We start from the raw sequence: 27,575 nt of genomic DNA, 5'->3' as shown, positions 1-27,575 counted from the left end.
ATCTCCCTGCCGGCTTCTGGCTTGCCTTAATCCAGTTTTACGACACGATTTTGCTCAAGGTAAAATTTTATGAAGACCATCTGACTTCCGCTGTTACCTTGGGGTTAACCTGCCAAAGTGGCTGGCTGACAGAGAAATGTAATCCAAATACATTATTTCCCTCTTCTTTCAGAGTGGCTGACGGCGCTCACTGTGCAGTACAGGTGCAACCAGAGGCATTTCCTGCATGGATGTCAGGGCTTTAATCAAAGTTTATTTGTAACACATGCACAACTCGTCCTGCGAGATGGGCATAAAAGGGTCCAGGAGCAGAAGTCTCTGGATAATGGTGACTTTGGAAATAACAAAAAGGAAGGAAATCATAATACAAAACAGAAAAAGAAAGAAAATCAAAAGAAAAAATAAAAAGGAAAGGAAAAATACTTTGAAGGCGCTTTTTCCATAGGAAAAAAATATTTTATTTTTTTAAGAACAAATTCATTTTGAAACAGACGTGGAATGTGGCTGCTCGGATCTCATTTCTGGGGCTCAACTGTCATGTGGAACTAAAGCAGATTAAAAAACCTATGACAGGCTATTAAAATAAAACAAAGAAAAAAATATTTATAACTCAAGCATAATACTGTGTTACTTACAAATTGGACAACGAAATTAAATAAATATTCATGGTACATAATTACGGCACAAATATGCAGCAATTTGGCAACCTTTTATACCTTTTTTTCCTCATTACAGTGCAAGGGGGGACACTGCCGTTTAACAAGCTGTAGCTAAATACATTGCAAAATTCAGATTTTATACAAAACATCTTGCTTAGACTTTATAAAAAACCAACATTGCTCTATGTACACAATCTGGGTAAGAAAAGCCATTACTGTGTTGTTCTCATGTGTATTTTTATTAAAAAGGTGAATAAGGCTACTGTAACACCCGAATCCATAGACGGTAAGATCTGACTATTTACAGCGTCTTCACTTAAAACAAGATGGTGCTCCGAAGTCAGGCGACTAGGGATGAGAATACAAGCAAGGCATTTACAGTAACTTTCCAAAGCTGAACCAACTCCAAAGAAGGGAACAGTTGGTAGATTGTCATTTTCTGCACCAGACACAAAACAGACGCACAGGACACTTCTCAATGGGTTGCAGGTAACTCAACTCTTCATCTGATTCTTCACAGTTTAGCATAGAACCAAAACGTAGCCAACCGATGACACAGACATTTGATTTCATTAAAATCAGACGGTTTCCCATGTCTCCCCTCCTCATCCCTCTCCCCCTTCCTAGGATTAACTTTTGATGGCTTACAAGAAAATCTTGTATGAATGCACAGGAGAGGCTGGGGTGATGGAAAAATTACATATGTACTGTGGCTGATCGCCATGGCAACCTTCCACAGAAATATGATATAGATATATATAATATATATTGGAGATATATATTATACATATACGTACACACATGTACCACACACCCACTCATATACACACGCACACATCGAACCAACATCATTTTCAGGTTTGGGAAGTAGGGAATAATTTCTGTGACAAATCATTTTCGCGGGTACTCACTGGAGGGCTGAGAACCTTCAAATGCTGTCATTAGATTTTTTTTTTCCTCCCAATTCAGAAAGCAAAATGTTACCATAGTAACAGGACTCTGTTAAAGATGTCTATTTTGCATAGCACTTAAAAAAAAAAAAAAAAAAGGAAGGCTTCCTGCTTCCTGCTTATTTTTCGGGAAAGGCAGAGAGGGATGGGGCAGGAGAGGGGGAGAGACCCACAGCTAAACCTTCAACTGTAAACCCCTCAGTGTGACCTGCTAGATTCTAGAGAACACTTCAGCCCATAAGGCAAGGGAAAACCCAACACAGAAAGTAAAGGCCAGCACATCCTGTCGCTGTCTAACCCGGGGCACGGTCACGTTGATTTCCTGGTGTTTGGGGGCTGGCATTCCTAGTCTACAGTTGGAGATTTCCACAGGACCTCGGGTCTTTGTTTTTGCTGTTTGCTCTCACTATTGGTTCTTGTCTCGTACTTTTGGGGAGTAGCTATCCAATCTTTCACTTTTAAAGCACTAAGCGCCGGGATCACTTTAATCACCATTACCAATGAACTCCACATCTTCTGGTGTGTATTGTGTGTAATCTTAAAATATATATTAGTAAAAATCTTTCATTTCATATCCCTTGTGTTCTATACACCTATTATAAATATGTCCTATCTTCCTCCTTCCCTTCCACATCATAACTTACTTCCATCTTAAGGACTCTAAGAGGTGGGCCGTGTGTGCTTTGCTTTGACATGGAGCCCGGGTACAGCCTTGGGGCCCAGACAGCACGGCCATAAACCAAAAACCAAAGTGTAAGGCTCAATCAGGGAAGGGGGAGGGGCACTTATGGGGACTGGGGGTCTGACCTACCTTTCCTAATGAGAATTCTCCAATAACCTCAGTGGTGATGGACTTACAGCCTGTTTGACCTTTGGCTTTTCAACTTCTAGGTCAGATTTGGCTCTCTGCTCCTCTCCTAAATGCTTTCCCTGTGTTTAATAAAACGTGGTAATATAGCAGCTGAGTCTGCTTAAAACATCTCCCAAAGCAGACGGACTCTCCCACAGCTCCACGGCTGCGTTTTTTTTTATTGCCAGTACCTCAAGTCCTGCTCCAGTACTTCACCGGAGGCCTGCCCTCTCCCTCTGTGCTCTAGCTGGTCCTTTCACAACAATGGCCCCTTTGTTCCCCTGCAAGAGAGGTACTTTGATTCCCTGCTGCATAGCTGTGTGACAGTGAGCAGCTCCCGACCACAGTCAGTCATCTCCCACCTGTCTCTGTCCTCTCAGGAAAACCAAAGCACTATCTATTGGTTCCTTCTTGCGTCCCTACTAAGCTCGAGGGGCATCAGCCAGCACCTCCTCCTCCCGGCTGACCCAGCCTCCAGGCAAGCAGGTTTCTGTACCTAATACCCATCTGATTTGATCTTGGTGTAAAGGCGGAGCTGGGACTCTGGTGAGCATCCTGTAATGATGTAGGACGTGGAGTGAGGGGTCCGGGAGATGCTGCAGAGCCCTGGCAAGAGAAGGAGTGAGTGAGGACTAAACACTAGAGATCTTTGAAAACCTTACTGAACCCGAGGTCCGAGTGATAAGTCCAGTGTGCACGGCAGGAAACGTGGAGGCAGAGGCCGACCTGGTGCGCAGCCTTCTCCTAAGATGCTGCTGCGCCATCCACAGCCTACCGTGTCCTCCCCGGGCTCTGCAGAGGCCTGAGTGGCTGGGTGCATGGCTTGGAGGTCCGCGTGGGAACGCGGCAGTCCAAGTGGGGATCTCCTAGCAGTCTTCCAGCTTCCGGGGAGGGTCTGTGGTCCCCAGGGTCGAAAAGCTACAGACTACAAAACTGTCCAGATCCAGGCTCTTCCAGGAGGCATCCTGCCCCCACAGCCAGGCTCAGGCAGTCCCTGTGTGCCCAAGAACGAGGCGCGAGTTCCCTTGGGAGGCGCAGGTCTCAGGCCTCAGACCTTGTAGTAAATGTTGGCAGGACTCTGTGGGGGCATCTCCTGCACGATGTACACCGGGTGCCCATAGTCCCCGCTGACCTTCTCGTAGTGCGGGCAAAAGACGCTGTCTGCAGTCCTTAGCGGTATGATAACGTCACTGGGCTCCGAGCCGTTGTTGTTGCCACCTCGCTTGGGCGTGGCCAGTGTGCTGAGAGACAGCGTGGTCGTGTGCTGTGGAGAATGTTTGCGGTGTCTCCTGCGGTACTTGAGCAACAGCACCACCAAGGTGATGATGATGACGATAAAGATGATGCATCCTGATGCAATCCCTGCGAATAAGGCCACTTCGGAACCCAGGAGATTGTTCCCGGAATGCCCCGCACTGTTGCCGTCAGTGCTAGAACCTGCACAGGAGCAAGAAGAACCGGTTACCAGAGTCCTGGTTTTGCGCTGTGGCTGGCAGGGCCCTCCAAATGTAATAATTAAGTCTGTCCAACGTTCAACCCACGGGGCAAAGGAGGAGCCTCAAGGTCCAACGCTCTCACACCCCCAGCCGCTTCCTTGTCGGTGTCACGCGCAGCAGAATGTCACGAGACAGCCAGAAAGCCAACCCCGGGCCCCCCTGGCCCCCACATTTCATGGTGATGCACCAGGCCCCACTGGAAGAAAGGCACTTGCCGCTACTCCGGAGCATGGTGCAGCCCTGGCCTGGCCTGTTCTTCCCTCACACTAGAAACCGGGTGTTACGCACCTCTTCAAACGCCCGCCCTCCGCACAGAGCCCTGCCTACCAGCAGACGTGCGCCAGAGAGGAAGGAATGATGGGACCCGGGAAAGGCTTCAACTCGTAACTCGGTTGTATTATTTGATTTACACTTAAAATATATTTGGAAGGCAGCAGACGCTCTGGCACCGAACAGACTGCTAACCCAAATGTTAGCACTAAAGAATTGCCTGGCACAATTATACTATCCATTTATCAATTTGTCACAAGAATTTGACACATCTTGTCACTGAAAGTTAGAGAAAGAAAAGGGGAAAAAACTTCCCTTTCTTGACTCTTGGAAAGAGACAGAATATTATCATAAATCCAAATTCTCATCACCTCTAAACCAGTACAAGAATCCAAAAGTGCTGAGCTGATGTGTGTGTGTGTGTGTGTGTGTGTGTGTGTGTGTGTGTGTGTGTGTGTGAGTGTGTTATTCCATACAACGACATCAGCACAATGAAGCAGGACTGTTGAGAAAATGAGCCCATTTTACACAGCACGCTGTACTTTGGTCAGTAGGCACTTTAATATTTTATTTTACACACAGAATGTAAAAAAACATTAAGAACAGCCACCTGGAAGGTATGCCATTAGGCGGCGTTTTCTAAGATTCAGAAAAGGATCTCCAAGGCTCTTTGTGGATTAGATGTAATTAGACAAGGATTAGGGCACAAATTATATATACATTAAATCAGCTTTGGGATGGTGTCAGCAGTGAGCAGGAGACGGCATTAGCCAATGAGAACCCGTCTGGTGGAGCATCACTGGTAACTGACACATCTGTTAGCTCTGCTATTGAAACTGTAAGACTTTGATGGGAATAAATTAGTCTGTCTTATTGGCCAAGTTAATGCCGGCTCACTGAGCGTGGCACACAGGCACCGTGGCTGCAGTGAATCCCACCAATGCACAAGTACTCTGAGGATTCTCCGCCTCTCGGGGGTCTAACAAACACACACCACAGACTCACACACATATACAACACACCACTGTACCTGGATTTGGCTTCACAAAGGGACTTGTTGTTGAACTTCTCCCATTCGTACCAGCTTCTAGCTCTGGACGTCTTGTTGGATCGTTATTCCTGGTTGATCCAGCAGAACTTGCATCTATATGAAGAAGAAGTGATTAATCATGGCACAGACATCTGACTGTAGCTAGCTTCAGAGCTGCACAGATATCTCAAGAGGCATGAATAGCAACGAACATAAGACTCTTTATGCAAAAGCACTGTGAAATTCAAGAATATAATCTTCCTTTTTAATCAGAACGGTTATCCTACTTATTTCAGAGGTTTAGATTGGGAGGCCATCTGTGGAAACTATAGGGATTCTTGCATTTGGCAGTCAAAGCATTGCAGATGACATTTCAATTTAACTGAGCAAGTTGATTGACTACTATACCAGTTTCTAATTAGAAGAATAATTCTTTCTTTCTGCACAATAGGTTATTCTACATAAAAACATGGCTCTTTGGCTGTCCAGATTTGAAAATGAAACAAAGCTGCAGAACCACTGTTTACATACTGGATACTTTGATTTTTTTTTTTTTTTTTTCAATCAAAGAGGTATTCTGCATTGTAAAGAGAAACATGCATAACACAGATACTGTCTTGCTGACCTGAGCTTTTAGAGAGATCTCTAACAAGAAAAGCTGAGCATATCACCTTTGGGGACTCTGCCAGTGGTTCACAGTGCAGAGAAGGGTCTGCCTTCAGAGCTAAAGAAGGGTGACAGTGAGTGTCACCTGGTGCCACTAGCTGGGGACACACCAGGTCACAGTGGCTTCACGAAGAAGCAGATGATCTTTACCTTGTCCAACTTTCATGAGGATCTTCATGGCTCTTGTCTGGCACACCCCTCCCTCCTGGTTATCCAGGCCCTCCAAAGACCCATTTGATGTAGCTGATTAAAAATAAAATGGACAAAACAAAAAAATAAAGAAAAAATCAGGAAATCAATAGGCAAGATTACATGAACATGAAATGTCTGAAACCAATTTGAAAAATAAGAATTCACTCTTTGTCACAAGTTCTCTGAATGTATGGGATGCTGAAAGCCAAAAAGAAACAGAAACAGAAACAAAGAGAAATGGATCCTGGAAACATTGTTGCATGTAAGCTACCTGCTTCTAAATGTGCTTAAACACCCACTCCGGTACATATCTGACTTAGTATTGCTCTACAGGTAAAGGGGATAGCATCCTCCAAATGCCCACAGACTGAGAGGGGGGCCAAACCAGAAAGCACAAAAGAGTGAACCCGGTAATTTCAAAACTCAGCAATCATCTCCCAACACCTGCTTCCTCCACTCCAGACTTCCTGTTTCAAGAACAATTAACTAGATGCTCTGCTTGTCAAGCTTCCAAGTTCTGCGAACACTGGCAGGGAAGCCTTCTCACACCCCCTGCTCCTTTCTCTAGCCTGAAATGTACTGAAGAAGCATCCTAGAGCTCAGGTCTTCCGAGTCTGCCTTCTACTCACTGTGGAAATGCCAGAAAGCATGTGTTATCCAGAAACCCCCATGAGCCTCTGTCTGCCGCCAGGCTTTCGGCTGGGGAAAGCTCTAGCTGATCAGAGGGTTAGCACACTCCCTTCCCTGTCCCAGATCTGTGACAACTTGGATATAACCAGGTGGGGAACACCTTGTCCCACAAGTGGATTCCCTTTCCACCTTAACAATGAGGGACCAGACCAAAGACCCCCCTTCTACCAACATCTTTCTGTCTTTTAAAGCAACTATGTCCTATCTCCACACAGAGCTGTTTGTCCTAGGCGGGTGAGATCTCTAAATGGCTTTGTAACTAAAGCTGTGAAGAGATGGGCTGTCAATCCGTGTAATGAGGAGCAGGCTTTCAATTACAAGTCAAGTTTGAGTAGGAAGAGAGGGTGGAATGTGCTGGACACTCTTCCCCTTGAGTTCAAGGGGCAAGGGACAGAAGTGTTTCATATACACGTCTGTAACTTCAATCACCTTCAACTTTGGCTATCAAAGTCCTGTCTACAAACACAACACTCAGAGAGAACGAAAACCGGACAGGTGTGCTCGAAACTCCTCTTGATTTGGCTGTTTCTATGTTCTAGAATCAGACTCTAGCCTCACATTTCCCCTAAAAGCAAAGGATGCCTCTTCTGCATATAAATATCTGGCGCTTAACTGAGAGTGTGCCTAAGTCTGCTCTCATAATCGCATCTCATTCTTCTGCTGTGGTTGACACTTAGAGTTTTTCCTGGGAAAACACCTAATAGTTGCTATAAAACTTTGCTGGGGAGCTGCAGAAGGCTACACAGTGTCTGCACACAGATGGAGGAAACTTTTGTCAGATAAGTCAAAATCAAGGTCTAGAGAGACTGCTTCTGAGCATCTAAAAAGGACCTTTGTTGTTACTTTAACTATTTTTCTCCTCTTTCTCTTTCCCTTCTGCAAAAACAGTAGCTCAGTCTCAGAGCCTCTCTAAGGCTTCTCACGGTGTGGGTTCCTCTCAGCACTGCTTCTAGGGTGATCTAGGGCAATGTGAATCTTCCATTATTGATTAGAGTTCTCTCATGCCATTTCTTGGGAGTCAGGATAAGTCTTCCATAGAGAAAAAGGGAGAAAAGTGATCTGGTTCGTTAAATCACCTAGTTTGCTTAATTTAAGGAGAATGCCAAAATTTAGGCTCACAAACACATAAAGCAATTCATGCTAAAGTGCATTCTATTGAAACTTAAATAAACAACTTTTCTTTTCTTGCTAACAGTCTCCACACCCATCTGACAAGGCACAGCAATAACTAAAAACTGAGCAGGAAGAGGGAGGAATGGGGGGGGCAGGGAGGATTTCAGGAAGGGATAGAACTACAAGCTGTCAAGAAGGATGGGAGTGGGGTGTGGGAGGATGTGGAAGGAGGGGTGGGCTAAAGGGGGCAGGGAGGATTGCAGATCTCTTTGGTTTAATCTTGAAGGGAAAGATCAGCTTCAGATTGAGAAAAAGACTGGATACCAAAAAGAAGGCAGGCAGGGAAGCCCCGCCTCCTTCAAGAGCCTGTACTAGCAGGGCCGCTGGTGAATTCCATACACAGAAGGAGAGAATAAATACTTTTTAAAATTTGCAATGTCAGGGCCTCTTCTAAATCAGAACATCTGAGCTGAGTTCCCCAGGTTAACCCCAAAAGATGTCCACCAGTTGTAAAGATCTCTAAAGAAATTCAAATAAAATTTCAGTCTGTGCTTTAGTACCTGGAGGCCACAGAACTGTGGGAGGGAGAGGGGTTGTATAAAATGGAAACCGCTTCACGGCTATAAAAGCTGAAACTCCCCTTGACTAACCAAAAAAAAAAGTAAGAAATGGAGGTGGGGGAGGGGGTGTATCATTATGAGGAAAGGGTGGAAAAGACTGGGGCAAGCAAGCATTCTGATCACAGACACCCATACACATGCGTGCGCACACACACATGCATACACGCACACACACACACTCAGCTGCTGTTCCTTTTAAGCTAACTTGGGAAAGTCAGAAGCAGAGCCTAGGAAGAACTCATGATCAACTGTTGCTAAAAATGAGTGAGCTGTGTGGCACTGTGACCAACTGTTGTTAAAAATGAGTGAGCTGTGGGGCACTGTCCCACGAGCCTCAACGAAAGGTAATGGTCACCAGGCAATGTGAGGCCTAATTCTAATCAACTTGATCGGGTCAGGAATACTGTAGGGCACTTGTGACTCTTGTGTCTTTGAGTGTGTCAGATTCTCTTTCCCGACATCAGCCTGGGGTGGGTCCTGACAGGACGGTGGACAAAGTGAGAAAGCCAGCAGAGACCAGGCCCTCTCACTGCTTCCAGCTCTAGAGGAGAGCAGTCTAATCCTTCACAGGACTGTCTGCTCGGATCCCCTTAAACTGCAAGCCGAAAGGAACCTTCCTCCGCTAAGCTGCGTCGGTCCATTTTCAGACGTTCCTGCCAACAGTGAGCTTTAGGAGTGTAACAGCAATACAAGCCTTATATGAGATGTGTAAGGCTTAGCTCTGAGATGAGTATGATTTTTCTACATGTCCTTAAAAGTTAATAATTCAATCTAGAAGAGCTGCCCTACTGGAGCAATGGTGCTGTGTTCTGTCTCAATTGTGCCTGTTTCCGACCACGAGCTACTGGAACACATCACAAGGTTGGTATTCTGACATCCCCGGTCCTCACCCCATCAACCCGGAGCCTAGAAGCTTTAAAAGGCTCAGCGCTGATTTTGAAACATAACAAGAAAATTGCTAATACTTGGGAATAAACTCTATTTCCAGTTCATTAGATAGATTTACAACTATTTATAGCTTTCATCCGAACTTCCCAGGGAACTTTTAACTTAAAGAGTAAAAATAAACATTACTTCATTATGCTTAGTTTCCTTTGTATCAATCCATCAGCATTATCTAATGTGGCCACAATCATTGTCTTACCAAATGGATGAAATTGCATTTAATCACCAAGAGACAGGAAAAATAACATTGTTATACCTAAGCTTTTAGTTAGTGCCCAGACATTTTTCTCCCCTGGCCTAGTTGGGAGGAAAATAGACTTTATAAGATTAAAAATTACTAGAAAACTTTCTCCATCTAGTTGGGAGATAGGCTTAATAAAGGTACTTGGGCAGTTTATAGATGGCTTTTAAAGATCTTGCTTCCTGGGTTTCACTCAGAGCACCACTACACTTTCCCGTCTCCGCTGGAGGGAGCAAAGATCACTGCTCAGCAGAAAAGCACCCCAAACTACTGGGTGTGTTATCCACGTCTGCAGTCCTAGCCACCAGAAGCCTAAGACATGAGGATTAAGGGTTTGAGGCCAGTGCAGGAAACATAGGAAGACTCAGTGTCAACACACACACACACACACACACACACACACACACCCCAAACCAACTATACAGAGTTTGAGATGCCTGAATTTCCGATCATTTGCAGATCTTCTGGGCAGTGATTCTGGCTACCTAAGCCCAAAGAGAGCTAAGAGGGGTGGAAGCAGATAAGCCGAGCACACAGAGTACTGCATGTCAATGTGCCTTCCTGTGAATGCATCTGCTCCGCTCCAAAGCCAGGCTACAGCTGTTGGCTGTATTGAATCCAGTGGAGAAGCGGAGGGTCGTCAGGTGGAAGGTGAAATAGCTCACATTCTATGATTCAGAACCATCCCATCAAAGGACACATCTTTGGGTCCTATGGGGAGAGTAGTATATGAATGTGGTTGCCACACTGTGGAGGATCGGTCACACTATTTTACATGTCCATGAGGGACATTTGAAAGTAAATGGGTCAACTAGTCAAAGAAAGTTCACCAGAGAGGCACATGGTAACCAGACAACCAGGGAAACCCCAGAAGCTCTGTCCTTGCATAGGGCTGACCTTGATGGAGTGTCTTCCATTAGCTAGCGTTCAGCATCTCATAAGAAACTCTTGTCAACACCAAATTCTATCTGTGCTGCCCTTGTCTGCTGGCTCTATACCACACACATGCCAACTCCTCTTTCTCGGGTAAGACTTTCTATACACCCCTCCCGCAAGCTCAGCACAGGCATCTGAAAAAAACTATCAGGGGCCTAAATGGCAAACTGAAAAAGCCCTTCTCGAGAGGCATGTGACTTTAATGTCACCCCCAACACAGAGAACCAGGCCACTGTGTCCTCCCACCCAGGGCTGCGTCCGAGTGTCAACAGAACAAAATGAAAAGTGTTGAGACACATAAACCGAGAAACAAGGATGCTGGACAACATGAAGTTATTCGATGTCAGCGGACAAGCTGGGCTAAGATCGGCTGGCTTAGACTGGTATCAGTTTAAATTCCCCAGAGATAAATGCAGATTCAGAGCATACACCACAGAGACAGGATTCTGACTCCAGAGCCCACATTAATGCGTTTTCATGGCTCGGTTAGCAAGGTCATTCTCCGAGAAAACTGACACAGAAGGAGAAAAAGTTCTAAACACAGAAACAATAATGTCCAGGAAAAGCCAAAAATCAATGCCTATTTTTAAGAAGGACAATGAGACAATGTCTGAAACAAACACCAGCTCAAAGCACTGGAAAGAAGAGAAAATTTCCTTCCTTTTCTTTACTATTTTCACTGTGGCTGCCTCGGGAAAGAGTGGAATGTATCCCCTTGGTTTCCAAAGAGATAACAGGAATCTGGCTAGAGAGCAGGGGCTCAGACCTCCTCCTCTCAGAGTATCTCACTCCATAACACCAAGCTTGAGCAAAAGCACCATGGTACAGCCCCTCAAAGTGTCCCATGAAGAAACAAGAACACAAAGCAAGAGACAGTCATTCGACAGAACACATTCTCAACAAGAAAGAAAGCACCGAGCGTGGCTCCTTGCTGGGCTCCCACTCCTGTTTGATGAACTTTCTTTGCAGGTAGGAGACTGTCCAGAGTTACAACATTATAAACCAGCAGGGATGGAGGACATGTTTCTCATCCAAGGGAACACGGGCTCAACTCACAGGAACAATCACTCCCGTTAAAACGGTGTCACTCTTACTGTATTTCAAAATCTCCCAGTTGCCAGTCACACATAGAGAGCAATTGGCCCAGCAGCTTCCACATAACATAATCTCTTGGCTTCTGTACTGGGCAACATGATTTGGAAAAGGCCAATCTAAGAATAAAAACTTAGACATCCCCTCTTCCAGCATTAAGGAAAGACTGAAGCTGTGGCTTAAGTATGTTTTTGGAATAGGTTTTCCTGTGTGTGTTGGGAAGGCTGTCTTTATTTCCTGAGCTCAGGAATATGAACTGCAATGGTATAGTTCACTGAGAGCTCAGAACAGAAGTCTGTAAAGATGTACCCACTTGGACATGTCTTTTAGCAAGCTGTTTTTATACGGATGCACACTAGGAAGACTTTAATGGCATTGGTTACTTGATCACTTTCAGGAGCTGAGGACACCACATAATCATGTGTTCAAGAGTCAGCATAGTAAACAAAGCCTGGACCCCCAAGGGAGAACAGCTGCAATATCTCATTATGAGCACCATAATGCCATAGCTGAAACTAAGACTTATTATGGGTTACTCCTAAAACCTTTCAACCACGGAAAACCATATGAAGAGTAAGTGTGTGCCTATCCTGGATGAGTCAGTTACCTCTGATAAGCAGTCCTCAAAAGAAAACGGTTCACAAAAGAGGGGAACAAGAATACAGGCAGACACATGCTTGTGCACCACGTGTCTACACAGTAAGTGTGTGGATGTGTGTGGATGCACACATGTACGTGTGCATGTATACATATATGAGAGTGCACCAAACAGGTTGAGGGCCAGGTATGGTGGTGTATGCCTTTAATCCCAGCACTCAGGAGGCAGAAACAGTTGGGTCTCTGTGAGTTAGCCTGGTCTACATAGTGACTTTTAGGTTAGTCTGTGCTACAGGCTGAGGAAGAAGTCTCAATGCTCAGTACCTAAAACGTTTCAGACTGGAATCTTGGAATTTTGGACATTTGTACAGAGTTGTTAGCACCAAAAGGTTTGGGTTTTGGACTTTGAGTTTCAGGTCAGAGCTGTTCAGCCTTTACCCTCTGAGCTCACTGCAGGCTCCTGACACTGTCCTGAGAAAAGTAAAAGCAATGCTATAAAATATCTCTGGTCCTGGTTTAATTCAAGAGATGCGTAAGCATGGAAGGTCATTTACAAAGCTATGTATTTTTTCCTCAAAATATTGTTCCCACTAATTCAGTCTCTTGATTTCTAATGAATTCTGTTGAAAAAAAAATGTTGCTTTCTAGTGTAAAATGTTACTAAGTCTGTAGTGACTTGCACAAGCAGGAATTCTCATTAGGCAAAAATTAATAATAACAACAATAACAGCAATAAGAAAAATCTTAAACAACTCCATTTCAAAAGTACTTTCTTATTCACATACTCTAGGGAGTATTGCTACAACCCAGAGACAGTCATTAGAGTAAAGACAGTAAAACCAACAGTAAAATAACAATCATCACTATGAAGGGGTCACCATCAACCTGAACGAAAACTAAGAGAATTGTGTTTTAAAAATAGGTTGCCAGATGACCATTTCAATAGTAATGGCTAAAGTCTCATTTTAAAAAATGATATCATGGTTCTAAAGATAAGACATAATTCTCCATTGTCCATTAACTTAAAACCCCAGATTTTTAAAATGAAAACTTCCTGCTCAAGACAGTGATAACATCTCACGAAAATACTCTGAATCATGAGCCACATGCAGCTGAGTGGATTATTTGTAGCACATAACCCATTCTCTGCTCTCTGGTTTGGTTCTGTTTTGTTTTTAACGTTCTTGATTTTTAAAATATCTTTGTGGCAATATGAAGATCTCTGGTTAGGAACGGGTTAAACATCACATGTCCATGGGCAGTGGGGATGGGGAAGAACATCCCACAATCCTCTTGCTTGACAGACTGTCACTAATTGCAGGCAATGATATTAATGACCCAGTAATTACAGAAAGAGCAGCAGTGAGGTAGAAAACATCCATCCAAGGGGAGTTCATGGCTAGGTGGTAGCAACTTCTGCAGAGGCTGAGCTGATCCCTGCTGACAGCTTAGGATGGGACGCTTCAGAAGAGGCAGCCTTACCCCTGTGGCCAAACAGTGTAGATGGCCATGACATTATTTGCTTTGACCACTGAGAGGCCAGCAGTAACCCTGATAACGTGCCCCTCTTTAAGTCTGTCCTATGTGTGAGCCTTACCCATACATGCACAAAACACGTTCTCTGTTCAAAGAATCCAGGGCAGTTTCTCAGACATTTATTTCAGTGAAAGAATTAACTTCATTCCATAGTTTAACAGAGGGAAGAGGAAAGCTGGGTTGACTCGCTAAAGCAAAGTGACTTTTAGGCAGACTTAGCACTCAGCAACATAGTCTGCTTTCTCTATATGAGATGACTATGCTCTCGCCCAAGATCTATCAGTCTACCCCGCTACCCACCACCCATCTTCTCATCTGCTCCATCATCCATATATCCAACAGTCTCCGTAACTACCTACCATCCATGACTCACTCACCATCTCCCGTCCACACACATGCAGCACCTGCATTTAGCCAAGGAAGCTTAGCATCTCTTAATGTCTCTGTTCCTATACTGAGCTAACTTGATTATTATAATTACATTATTATTTAGCAACTTCTGTTGATGAGCTCAGAGTACTTGCTAATGCCATAGAATCAATCTAGTAAGACCTAATGGGGTAAAAAAAAAAAAAAAAGCAAAAAAGATTTTAGATCTATTAGTAGGTTTAAAAATAGGAAAATCTGAAATGTGAGCAGGGGCCTTTCTCCTGTGTTTCTACCTGTTGGCACTGCTGTGCTGCCTGGTTAGTTCCCAACCCCCGGACTTGGTCTTCTGGGCAGCAGGGACTAAGAACATGTCATAGCACCCAGCTGCTCTACACACTCCTGTGGGATTTCCTTAGTTCAGCTCGAGATGTATGACCTCGTCAGTTATATGTTAGATGACAGGACATGTATGCTCCAGGGTCTGACCCGCTGCGCTGTCATGCGTGTGCTTTGCATGACTGCACACCGCCATCACTATTATTTTCTATGCATACTTTTTTTTCTGCTGTCCCTGAACATATATCATGCATGTCTGCATGTTCTCTTTACGGTGCACACATGGCCCAGGAGCCACAGCTACACACTTACAGTGGAGACCTAAGGGTTTGAAGGCCACACATTGGGTTTTGGCCCTGATGTTTCACAGCATGTAAAGTGTTCTAAGCCACTAACACTGTTTGGGTTTCCTCACAGCAGTAAAAAATTTCCATCTTCTGTGTTGCTAGACTTGAAAGTGAGGCGGGCATGAAGGCCACAGCACTACCCGAGGATCAAACACATCAGACTCAGAGTTAGCGCTTTAGGAATAAATTCCAGCCTCTTAAGAACTATATAAATCAGTTTTTCTCAAAATAATCTTTTTTTTCCCTCCAAAATGTCTGTCTATGCCTCTTGGCTATTTTTTTAAAGTGTTTTATTTTGCTTTAAAATTTTATCTTCATGATGAATATTTAAGGGCTGTTAAGAAAGAATCGTGTCCTCTTTTATGCACTGGGTCTCGAGCACTGTTCAATTATTTATAAACCTATGTGAACCGTTAACAAGCTATAAATAGGAGGTTGGAGATACAAAGATGAGTTTTATTCTGAGTAATTCCGGAATAACTTCTTGGTTGTGTTAAGTCCTTCATTTCTCATCTCACTTACTTTGTATTCACAGTGTTTCTTCCTCCATCTCTGCTCCTCACACCCGATCAGTCACTGTATCTGTTATTGGTTACTTTCAGAGCTGGGGTGGTAATGTCAGGCCTGTAGCTGTCTGGTGCACATGAGTGTGTTGTCTCCGTTTACCAGGAGATACCAATGATTGTAAACAGAATCCCACCCAGGCTTGCTTCCATGACTCTGCTAGACTTGGGAGCCCGGAGTATCTTGGTGCAGTCTCAAGATAGGCAGATGCAAAACTGAGCTTTCTTTAGATTAAATTCAACATGGAGCCCTCCTGGTCCGTGGGGGAGGCTTCCTACAGATAGAACCAACTGGGTTACCCCAGCATGATGAGTGATTTTTCCTGTGTCCTAGGGAACCAGAGCATGTGAGAGGCTGGTGACTGGAAAGTAGGAGCCCCAATTGTAGGTGTGTCAACACTTTCCCCTGCCTGAGTCTTCAGGGTCTGCCAAAGAACCTGCTAGCAAGCTCAGGCAGTTCCAGAACAAACCATACATAAACGTGTGCTTCTTGGTCAAGGGAAACAAAGGGACTTGAGTGACAGTCAAAGTGGGAATTGCTAATGAGTAGAGATGCCCAGAGTGACTGAGGCTGGGCAATGCTCTGTGCTTTTCTTTATGCCCAGACTACAAACCGAGGATACTTTCGGTACCCATCCTTTCCAGGCACCCCGTCTCGCAATGAAGCCCACTTTTGCCTTCGACCTCAAGCCTCTTACTGCCTTTCAGTTCCACTTTTAACTTGCTCTTGGTTGGTAGTCACACATGGACACCAGCAATCTGACATCTCCAGATGAGACTGAAAATGTGCTTAAAAACCTCCACTCAGCAAGTGGGTGCAATGACGTTATCAAACACAAAATTTTGCCCCTAAGGCAGGGGAAAGGAAGACAGGATGTGGTTCTGTGTCACTGCATGGCTGCTGGACACCACCCATACATAAATAACCCACGGAATAAACTCCATACCCCTTATGGACACTATGTGTGCCTCCATGTTCTAAAAGCTATCTTCATGACAAGGGGCATCTGAAAGCTGCTCTGGGATTTAGTCTTTGTCCAGAGAGACAGCACAGGACACTCAGTACGCCGGTGTAACTTGCTACACTCATCACTCAGAACGAGCAAATCAAAGCCAGAAGAAAAGATATGCAACATATGCTCCACCAGAATAAGGAGCAAACTATTATGTTGGCTCTTTAATATTATTTGGCTTTATTTGTGCAAATAGTTCTCTTTATTTTGTGATTATTATCCCCCTCTAAAATAAAGTGTTTGCTTAAAAAAGTTCCAGCAGTGCATGTGGAGCCTTCCAGGTTTGGCCTAGAAATAGAGGGTCCCCTAAACTTGACGGCCCAGCAAAGCAGGCTGGACATGGAGAGCAGACTTCAAGAAGGCACTCAGTGACTTCAGTAACAGGAACTCAGAAATGGCAACTTCTAGATGATGTTAAGACACTATGATCTGCCTATGGGTATACAATAAAAAAAAAATCAAAATTCAAACCACATAGAAGCAAAGGCAAGAAAACGCCTGCCTCAGGACAGGGTTTCAAGGCCAACAAAAGGACCTGGCTAACTCAGTTAGCTAACTCTGAAGACGCTTGGGCAGTTTCTCTAGGAAAACGTCAATGGTAAAGACTGGGCACTCAGACAGTAGATGTTTTCCCAATAAGGACCGGACGGATTGTTTAAAACAATATATCCAACTGTGAATATTTATTGCAAGTGGATAATATCAGAAGATGCAGCTACTTCATAAACAATTAAGCAAAAGACATGATAAAAATAACTATGGGTTATATAAACCCAAGATCTGTTTTTAAGGCCAGGAAGGATCTGAATGTACTAAAAAACGGGATTTTCAGACTGTGCGGTCACAGTAGCCCCATCTTTGGATCACGTAGGACTACAAGAGTTTATTATGTAAATTAAGCCCAAGGCTGATTACTGAGCTAGGTGGGTCAAGAAGTCAATTCTAAACACGAAGGAACTCCATATATGTCACTTTGCCACTTGTCAAAGCAAACAATTGTGTGCAGCAGGGTTAATGAGGAGGCCTCCAGTTCTAACATGTTGCATCTTAAGGGAACCCAAGTCAAATGAAAAATCCTTGTTAGAAGACTGGGACCAGATCCTGTCAGCTGTAACTCAGAAGTCCTGGTGACTTGGGCAGACGGTCTATAGGTCTGACCATCACAGTTTGGACAATAGGGATAAAAGAATGTTCTAGAAATTAGACGTGACTTCCATCCAGCTCAGGCATCAGGCACGAGGCTCTGCAGTCCTGTGAGACAGCAGCAGAGCCATGTGTACCTTCCCACCGGGGCACACCAACCGCTTCTCCAACTGTAGCTGCTCCCCCCACCCCCACCCACTCATGGAAACCACCCTATTATGCTCCTGATTCTGCCTGGTGTCATCAGCCAGTTCCTAAGACCTGGAGTCAGAAACTCAAGTACTGATATTAGCTCCTATCTTAAAAGTAAATCAGTCCTTTGCAGTATTAAAAATACACTTGTGGATCTGAGCTTTTCTTGTCTCGCTACCCAGCCCTCTTAATGAACATAGTGGGATAAAGATTATTGCCTGCACACACTTTCCTTCTTGAAGAAGAAGGAGAAGAATTTGACTGTGTGTGTGTGTGTGTGTGTGTGTGTGTGTGTGCAGCTTGCACACATCTGTTTGACAGGAAAGGCTGGCGACTTTTTCAAGTCCCTTGGCTGTTTTGGTGCTATTTTAAAATTTGATCTTATCTTTTCCCTCCTTTCAAGGGAACTTGCACAGAAATGGCCGCTGCTACCATGTGGGTGAGAACCTGGCTTCTACCCGTTGCTAAGTATTTGAATGCTCTCTTCTGCCTGTGACGTACGGGAAGCCTTTCAACTTCGCTGCGAGCAGCCCTGGGCTTCCTGGAAAAGTCCTGAGCCACTCACAGGCTTGGGAATATCTTGTTAGAAGAAACATTCCCGCAATGCTCTATTGATTGCAACAGGACAGCCAACGTGTTTTAAAGACGCTTTCTAGTCATCGAACGTACAGAAGAATCGTGTGTGTAGAGCAGGATGGCTTCCGGGTTGGGGTCATCTTGCTTCAGCCTCTTGAACTACAAGCCACACCATGCTTTGACATGGAAAATCCTAACTCTAAGGACAGTTCTGAGGGACAGAGAGTAGTGAGGAGCATGTTAAAGACCTGTTAATGTGACCTAACGTGGCCAAAACCAAACAAACAAAACAGATAGGTACCAGTATTGGGTAGATTGCTATTTTAACTACAAACTAAACTGTGTGTGCAAGTCTAAGCCTCCTATACACTGATGTAGAGCCGTCACGACGGCTCAGACACACTGTGACTAAGAGATGCTGAGAAACCACCCATTTAGCCACATATTGTGTATATGATTTCAAATGGAAAGCTGAACCTTTAATGTTTACCAAGCTCCCACTTGCACTACGTAGGAAGCTGGGGTTTTCAACACCATCATTCCGAATGTGGGAGCCCTTGGGTTTCCTTTGTGGCATTCAGCGTCAGGGTTAGGCGTTCCCCGTCTTTGGAAGGGCTGATCCCTTTGAGCCTTTCTCTCCTACTCTCACCCGAAGCAGGTAAGGTTCAAAGATTCTGAAGGGGACAGTTTTATTCTCCATGCTAGATTATGGCACCCATTAAAAGTCTTTGGTTGTCTGTGTGTGTGTATGGTGTGTGTATGTGTGTGTGGTGTGTGTGTATGTGTGTGTGGTGTGTGTGTGTGTGTGTATGTGTGTGGTGTGTGCATGGTATGTATGTGTGTGGTGTATGTGTGGTGTGTATGTGTATGTATATGTGTGTGTGGTGTGTGTGTGTGTGTATGTGTGTGGTGTGTACATGGTATGTATGTATGTGTGGTGTGTGTGTGTGTGTGTGTGTGTGTGTGGTGTGTGCATGGTATGTATGTGTGTGGTGTATGTGTGGTGTGTATGTGTATGTATATGTGTGTGTGGTGTGTGTGTGTGTGTATGTGTGTGGTGTGTACATGGTATGTATGTATGTGTGGTGTGTGTGTGTGTGTGTGTGTGTGTGTGTTTCCAAAAGTTTAGCATCCATCTATTTTACCTTGTAACTACTTTGTATCTTCAAAAATGACCGATTATCTTACCACCCCATCTGCCTTGTTTCATCTCAGAATGCTTTTATTTTCATTTTTTGGTAATTATTCCATTAAATATCTAACTTACCACTTTCTCCCCTTTTCTTTTTGTTATTCTTAGAAATCTGTTCTCTATGTATCATGTTAGCGTCAAAATTGTTTCTTAGTCTATGTGGCATTTGAAGCAACAGACTAAGATAATCACTGCCCGTGAGCACCTTTGCTTTAGTCACTAATCTGTGCGCACCAAGGCACTCCTTGGAGATACAGTGAACCACTACTCCTGCGGTATAAAGAGCAGACGGTAACAGGAGAAAGGCGACTGGTTGGTTGGTAGCCAACCCGGGGGCCAACTGCACACCAAGGGACTGAAGGCCAAGAAAAGAGCGCAAAGAGTGTAACTCCAGGGCTACAAATGTAGTTCCGAGGTCAAGTACTTGTCAACGTGCATCAAGAGTTTCATCCTAACTACACACTGCAATTTAAAACAACAACAACAACAACAAACCCCCCAAAGAATATTCCTTGAACCCAGACAGATTAACCAGAATCCATTGTCTAAATCTCTGTTGTACCAGATTCCATCGTACCAAGACCACTGGCTGACTCTGGGAACAAGCCTGCTTGGTGCTGGCTGTAATGTACACACAGTAGGCGTGTGTCCCAATGAGCACAGCTTCACAGTGCAGTGCAGATTATCTCCATTGATATCTGCCCTCTACCCCTGAAATTATGCCACCGTGTTATGACAGACACGGGGGTGTTATTCGGACAGCACACCCATTATTCCTTTCCACCAGGACCCAACAGGACCGCTTGCACTGACTTGGCTCATCTGTGAGCCCCCCCTTCTACGCTCTGAGCTCTGCCTGTCTGGACTAATACAATCATGGCAAACTGTGCCATTGTTACTTTCTGTCCTCTTTCTCTAGTCTTGGCCCTGAAACACGGTTCTTAGAACAGGATGCACAGTCATGAGTGAGTGGATGGATGGATGGACGGATGGGTGGATGGATGAATGGCGAGAAAAAGCATTACACAAATTCACCTATCAAAACCTCACCCAAGGTCCTTAAAGATGGTTTTGTTAGTGGAGATGCTGAATCCCTTCATGTAATTTACTTATTTTCACACTGTAAGAATCCTGGCAGGTTCGCCCCTGCTGAGTAGTTATATTTAATTAATACTGTTACTACAGGGTCCCAAATTTCAATGAATAAAAAGTAATAATAAATGAATAAAGCTTCGACAAATTATTTACCATGGTAATTTAAAGGAAACAGAAATGAATACAAACCTACTTAGCTTATCCTAATTCCTACAAAATAAAGAGAGAGAACTATACTTACATATAATGTAGTAATCTTTGTTCTTCTGAAATTCTAGACCCCAGAGGTTAGGGCTGAATTCTTGAAACTTGATGGTGAATTTCACATCTTGGTCTGGTCTGGCACAGTTGAGCAGTGGGGTATTTTCCTTCTTAATAGTGCATCTGTCTGCTTGGTCTTTATCAACCATATAAACTTTATAATATTCATACTGGCCAACAGTTTTAGAGTCCACTTTGGGGCAAATAATATCCAATTTGTCTCCTATCTGTGGGTATAGTACCAGGCCTTGTCCGGGTAGAAATCTAAAAAGCACAAAAGAAAAGCCACTGAGTTGATAAAAGTGAACATCTTAAGGACAGTCATCAAAGAGCCAGGTGTTACCAATCACCCCAACCAGGACAGCTGAGCACTGTGCTCTGATTCACCAAAGGTTTTCTTCCCTGGGGCAAAGAAAGAGCCTTCCTGAGGCTTTTAGGATTAACCCAAGAAACAAAAGGATGAACTCTTCTTCCTTTGAGGCGTCAGGACCAGTGGCATGATGACATGGTTCTCACCCTGCCCTTGTAATATTCCAGTGTTCTTTTGTGCAACTTTATAACAACTCTTCCCCCAGTGCTGAGTCAGACCTTCCCACCTGTTTGTTATTTTTTAACCATTGGCATGCCAGAGAGATCCCATCAATTCCAGGAACAGAGCATGCACGGAGCCTTTGTTGTCCTGGTCGTTTTCATGTGCTGTTGATGTTAATTAACAGACAAGTTTCATCAAGAATGTTTCAAATTACTTATCATAATTAGTCAGTCAGTGATCAAACAATGGGCTTTTTATTACACAGAACAAAAGAAATGTCTTACAAACCCATAAAAGATAACCAGAAATAATTAGTGTCGTATTGATTCATCTGGAAGATGAAGAGCCCTCTCCTTATGAGGACAACAAGTACCCTCCTTGCTCTACAAATCTTTCCCTTTCCCCTCCCTTGAGATGTATTTGCTCCAATTAATTTTTTCGAAGCAAAGCAAACCTTTAGAACTAAGACTACTGATACAAAATCCCTTGGATGTTCCCTGCTAAAAGATCTCCTCCTTTCCTCTCTTGCTGGCCATGTTGCTGAAAGATCTTCCCTAATGGGGAGTTTCTCTGAGCTGCTGAAACAAGAGCTTCCTAATGAACATCCTTCTGCAAGTGCTAACGCTAACAACACACTCAGAGAGAGCCGCCAAGCCTGCAGGCTCATTAAAATATTAAAGCTCCGGAACAGAGCACAGCCTCCCAATGCTTCCAGCTTGGGCTCTGGCATCATTTAGCCAGAGAGGCCCACCAGCCATGATGACCCTTGGGGCCAGAATGCAGCAACAGATGAGAAAAGGATGATGGGACTCCGAAAGTTCAAATCCACACCAACTAAGGTGATTAATGTAATCAGCCACCAGTTTTCAACCAGTGTATTGGGTGGTTACAAAGTAGCAGATAGCCCAGCTCACACTGTGGACTAGTATTCAAAACTGATACTTCAAATTTTGTTTTAAACTTTGTACATGTGTACAATGTATCTTGGTCTTACCCATGCTCTACTCCCTCCATCTCCATCCCACTGTACTCCTCTCCCTCCAGCATGTGTTCCTTTTCCCTCCCAACTTCATATCTTAAAAACAAGGCAAACAAACAAGCGAAGTAAAGCAGCGGCACACCCAGGACTACGCAGAGAAACTATCTCCAAAGATCACTAGTATGACTACTGATGGTGATGACGGTGATGATGATGATGACGACGACTCGCTGAAACTTTTTAAAGGTGAACATACACAAATGCATGCACACAAAATTGCTTGTTACTTCTTTGGGTGTTATTGTACAACAACAAAAACAGGATGGTCTACTGACATCAATGTCTCATTGTTGTTTGTAAGTCAGTCACTTTAGCAAGAACATATGAACAGTTGAGATGGCTCAGTGGGTAAAGGCGCTTGAGACCAAGCCTGGGACCCTAAGATTAACCCCAGGGGTCCATATGGTAGGAGAGAGGCAAGCCACCCAAGTCACCTCTGACTTTAGAGCACACTGCTATGTGCACTAGCCCTTCCCTGGAAATACAAAAAAAAAAAAAAAAAAAAAAAAAACTTTTTTTTTTTGAGTGAGAAACAAGATCCATTTATAATGAAATCTTTCTGTTAAACAGAACTCAAGATGAGCTTATAAAATGGTGACAAACTTAAAACATCCGTGTTTCCGTGTGTATTTCACTGAAGAATTCTCCAGGACTTGACAGACTGAGGTAATTACCGAGGACCTGCCTGGCATTTTCTACAATGCTCAGGAGACTGTAAAAATACAACTCCTAAAGAACTTCTCTCAAGGTGGGTTCTTCTTGCTAGATGGAATTCAACTCAGCTCCACCAGGCCAGAACATGACCCACTTCTCTTTCTTAACCAAGAATTCCCACGTGGCCAGCTCCCCCTCCGCAGATAAGTCACCAGGCCTCAGAGCCGACCCTAATGCTGATGAGCTGAGGTATACAAGAGCGTGGGCATGCCACTCAGTGTGGCTTCACAAACTGCTGTGCTTTTGATGATGTTTTCAGCAGGAACATATTACATAAATAATTTGACGTTTTTGATTCATCTCTGCAAATCAGCCTTGATATTTAGCTTTGATTCAGTGTGCACAGTTTGATGATGGGCCATCAAGGTAACCTGTGGATGGATAGGTGGAAGGGAGGGACCCTACGGTTTTAGTACACATATATGATGTATTTCAGATTAAGCCTACTCTTTTTAAAGCTTCAAGGAAGATACAATATAGTAAGCTTGAAACAGAATTTGATCTGTTGCCTCTAACAAGTTGCTGTTCCAAGTATTTATTAAGGGGGTAGGGGTCTTTGCATGGCAACCCACAGAAAAGGACCCAGCACTGGAGTGCTGGACACCTGTATCAGAGTCTATCTTTGGAGGGTCCAAACACCATCACTTCAACTGGTAACACAGGGAGTGCAGCTTGGCAGAAAAAAAGTCATCACAGATTTCCCAACACAGGAGAACCCTCACCTTCCCAGAGCTACAGAGATACAACTTAAATGACCAAAGTGGGGCTTTTGGAGTGTAGATCATTGTCCTCCAAGCATGACCAGCATTTTCATCGGGACAGCTGTGACTACTGATCGGGCCTGTCACCCGTTGATATTCCCCTACGGAAAGAAGGGGTGGGGAGGGTCAGCGAACCTTTGGACTCTGGGTGCTCCTTCACCTTCCAGCTAGCTGAGTGTAATTCTGTCCCATGGCCTTGTATTCCCTAGGGGTGCTAGCTAGTGTTTATAGACTGTGACCGGTTACCGAAGGCAAATGCCATTATTGCAGCCACAGAGAAGTAGCCATCTATGCTGGGGTGAGACAATTCAGTGGTTTGGCTGCCTCCGGGACTCCATCCTCACATAGACAATCCCTTACCCTGGTCTATAAACGAGCCCCCAAAACCTCATTGGTTCCCCAAGTTGGGCTTTGATAAAATTGTACTTTGGTTTGTTAGTGTCCTATGAGGACAGGGTAGGCATTTGCCTACATCTTCCCAAGGAAAGAGTCTACCCAGGCTGGCCTGGAACTTACTAGGTACCTGAGGCTAGCTCAATGGTCCTGCCTCAACTGCCCAAGTGCTGAGATTACAAAACATGCATCATATTGTTCTAAATGCTCTAAGGGACTTTAACAGATGATGATTGAGTTTTTAGGAGTTAACAACTCAGCTCCCTGAAGTTGGGCTGCTCCCATATGTGTGATTCCACAGCGAGGGCCCAAGTGGTTATTGTACCATAATGCTCAATAAAATGGTGTCCTAGTGGAAAAACACCAGTGGGTAAATAGAAGCAAACAGTAGCACATGCTGAAGTCAAAGTGCCCCAAGTGAAGGCCAGCCCAAAGCAGAGCTGAGCCTTGCTCCCTGCGCCTCTCACAAGTCTAAGCCACGAGTGTATGCCTTGTATAAGAGATAAAGCCTTCAGAGGAGAGTGAAGAAATCCAACAGGAAAAGCCCCTTCCCTGCCCCTCTCAGCTCCCATGGTGTTCACAGGAGTGTCAAAGTCTTGTTTTGTGAAATACATGTTTTTTTCCTAAATCAAGCTTTTCATTGATATGCTATGAAGTTAAAGGGAATGGAGAGAAAGTCAATATCTACTCAGGCCTGCAAGAATGCCACAGAGAAATATAAATATGGACACCTAGCTGCCTGCCCTGCATCCAATGGCTAGAACACAAAGCACTTTCTGAGGTGGCCACCTGGCGTGCATCCCTTGCAGAGAACCAATAAGGTGAGAAAGAAATGAGCCAACCAACTAGAATCTGTGTTTTAGATGTAGACATACAATGGACTCCAAACAATTCAGGCAGATACTATTCGTTTCTCAATCACACTTAAACCACGCGGCCATAAAACCTGTTAAAACCAAGTCAGTCTAACAGGACCCTGCCTCACTCTGACTTGTTTTGGCAAACTGGGGTAAGGACCACCTTGCAACCAAAACCAGTTGTCACCTACGCCACTTGTACAGAGGGGTGTGGATTTAACTGGAACGATGTTTCTGGCCTAGCCAGGAGAACTGAGCAGGCGCTGCTTTCCGTGCTGGCCACTGAGCATCAACGCGGAGCCGGCAGTCTACCAGGAGCACACACCACCCCAGGGCAACTTCCACCCTGACTCCCAATCCCATTCACTTTCCCTGGGGAGTCCCTCGGGGCTAATGGGACAACACTGAGCAGAAACAGGTCACTCCTATGGTTTTCCCCAATGACTCATTTCCAGTCAAACAACAGATTCCATCAATAGGGAGAGAAGGAAATAGGGATAGAACAGGCAACTCTGAAGTAGGGTTTCCAAAGCCAGAGTCCTGGTGTAAAATGACAAAATACCAGAATGTAGTTTTACCTGTGGGTTGCCTATTAATTTAACTCAGGTTTGAAAAAGTGCTTTGCCAAACTAGACTGTAGCAAAGTATTCTACACAGAATACTTCGGGTAACTCTAATGATCTACATTAAACATTAATATTTAGTAATCTAAATTAGATCTCTAATAATTTAAACTAGACATCTCAACTTCATACTTTTCATTGTAAAAAAAAAAAAAAAAACCTCGATTAACATCACGACTTAATGTTCGTGGTGGAGAACGTAGCAGAATTAATGAGCAGTAGAAGAGAAAGCACAGGCCTGTGTGTGAACCGGGCTGGTTTCAAATGCTGGACTAAAGCACAGGAAACATAGCCTGAAGCATGTGACTTCTGTGGGCACAACAGTCATGTTACCCTGTCCATAGACAGGTACTTGGGGCCAACTGAGCTGAGGACCTGCAGTTTTTCCCTCCACCTCTCTCTTATCAGGAAAACCCCAATTTCCCTCACTCCTCTTTTAGTGTCCACATTAGGGACCTCAGTGCAGACGCCTCATGACTTCATCTGTTTCCTCACGTTGGCAAATCACAAAGGCGAACGTAGAAGCTGCAGCCCAGCTGCTCTACGCTGATGTTGCCTGTGGCAGCACAGGTGAGACAGCAATACAGAAACAACAACGCAGAGAAAAGGGTGGCCTCCATGTCCGGCCAGGTGGAGCTCCTCCAGACCAGGCAGTGCATCTTAGAAATGCCAAGCAACAGCTCCTGATGGCAAAATGTCAGTCGGTGTCTAACACAATTCACCAGGAAAAAAAGCTGATTTAACTGTTTCCTCTTTCTGCACCATTAGGCCAGGTACAAGCATCTATGAGAGTCTGTCCCCAGAGTTCACAGAGCAGATGATATAGCCAGGTTATAGCCACAGAAAACTGTAAGTTTTCCTATGTGCAGAACTTTGCAAAGTCAGATTCATAAACCAATATACAGCATCTCCCACAGGACACTCTAGCCTTCCTGTCATTTGAAACGTCATCTAGTAGAAGCACTTTGCAACATCGGTTTGGTCAGTCATAGACTGCACATGGAGAAGTCCATACCCCATTGTCTTAGTCTGAACATCAGAACCACCTAAAGAAATATTCCTTTAGAAAGATGCCCCACTGTTAGTCAACCCAGGACTGTGTATGACCACTGACACAGATGACTTACTCCAGCTATGGATAGGCACATCTGTAAACTACGTGGCCTGCACTGGATTGACCACAGAGACCAACATACCCAGACGGCTGCACCCCTGACAGGTACCTGCAACCATTTGGGGCTATGGTAATTTTCAGGTTTCTGTGGGTTTCAAATTTCTCCTAAGTAAACAGTGATTTCATGAGCAGACTGGACATTACTTGTAAATGTACAGCTTCAAAAACTAAACCTGCTGGGCCTAGAGACACAGGTCTGTAATCCAAGCTACTCAGGGAGTCGGGGCAAGAGGGTCACAGTCCTGAGGTCTGCCTACACTACAGAGCGTGTACAGGGGTAACTCGGTGAGGCCATGTCTCAAAAGAAACAGCAGAGGAAGTGCTGAGAAGACAGTGTCTTAGCCCTTGCCCAGTGTGTGCGTGGTTAGGTTTAACCCCAGGATCCCAAAACTTCAAACAATGAACAAACATAAAAACCTGAAGTGTATTTTTGAACTAGTGTTCTTAGCTCTGATTTTGGAAAGCACTTTAAATGTTTTAAGGCTTATGGCTATTTTGACTTTCTGAATTAG

General features: G+C 44.4%; 1 protein-coding gene across 1 annotated transcript in view; it reads right to left on the bottom strand.

The window, feature by feature from the left end:
- Nucleotides 1-501: 501 nt before the first annotated feature.
- EFNB2 (ephrin B2) overlaps nt 502-27,575 on the bottom strand; it is a 41,232-nt gene continuing 14,158 nt past the window's right edge. Inside the window, exons 2-5 of the mRNA XM_080929110.1 lie at nt 20,951-21,234; nt 6,072-6,164; nt 5,256-5,369; nt 502-3,896 (exon numbers count right to left, since the gene is read on the bottom strand). Of these exons, the coding sequence (XP_080785236.1) occupies nt 3,508-3,896; nt 5,256-5,369; nt 6,072-6,164; nt 20,951-21,234 (880 nt within the window). The 3' untranslated portion in view covers nt 502-3,507. The remainder of the gene's footprint in view (nt 3,897-5,255; nt 5,370-6,071; nt 6,165-20,950; nt 21,235-27,575) is intronic.

Source organism: Micromys minutus, assembly GCF_963924665.1.
Source record: "Micromys minutus genome assembly, chromosome: 14".
Lineage (NCBI taxonomy): Eukaryota > Metazoa > Chordata > Mammalia > Rodentia > Muridae > Micromys > Micromys minutus.
The sequence above is the reverse complement of the archived record's forward strand: the minus strand, read 5'-3'. Positions and strand labels throughout refer to the sequence as shown.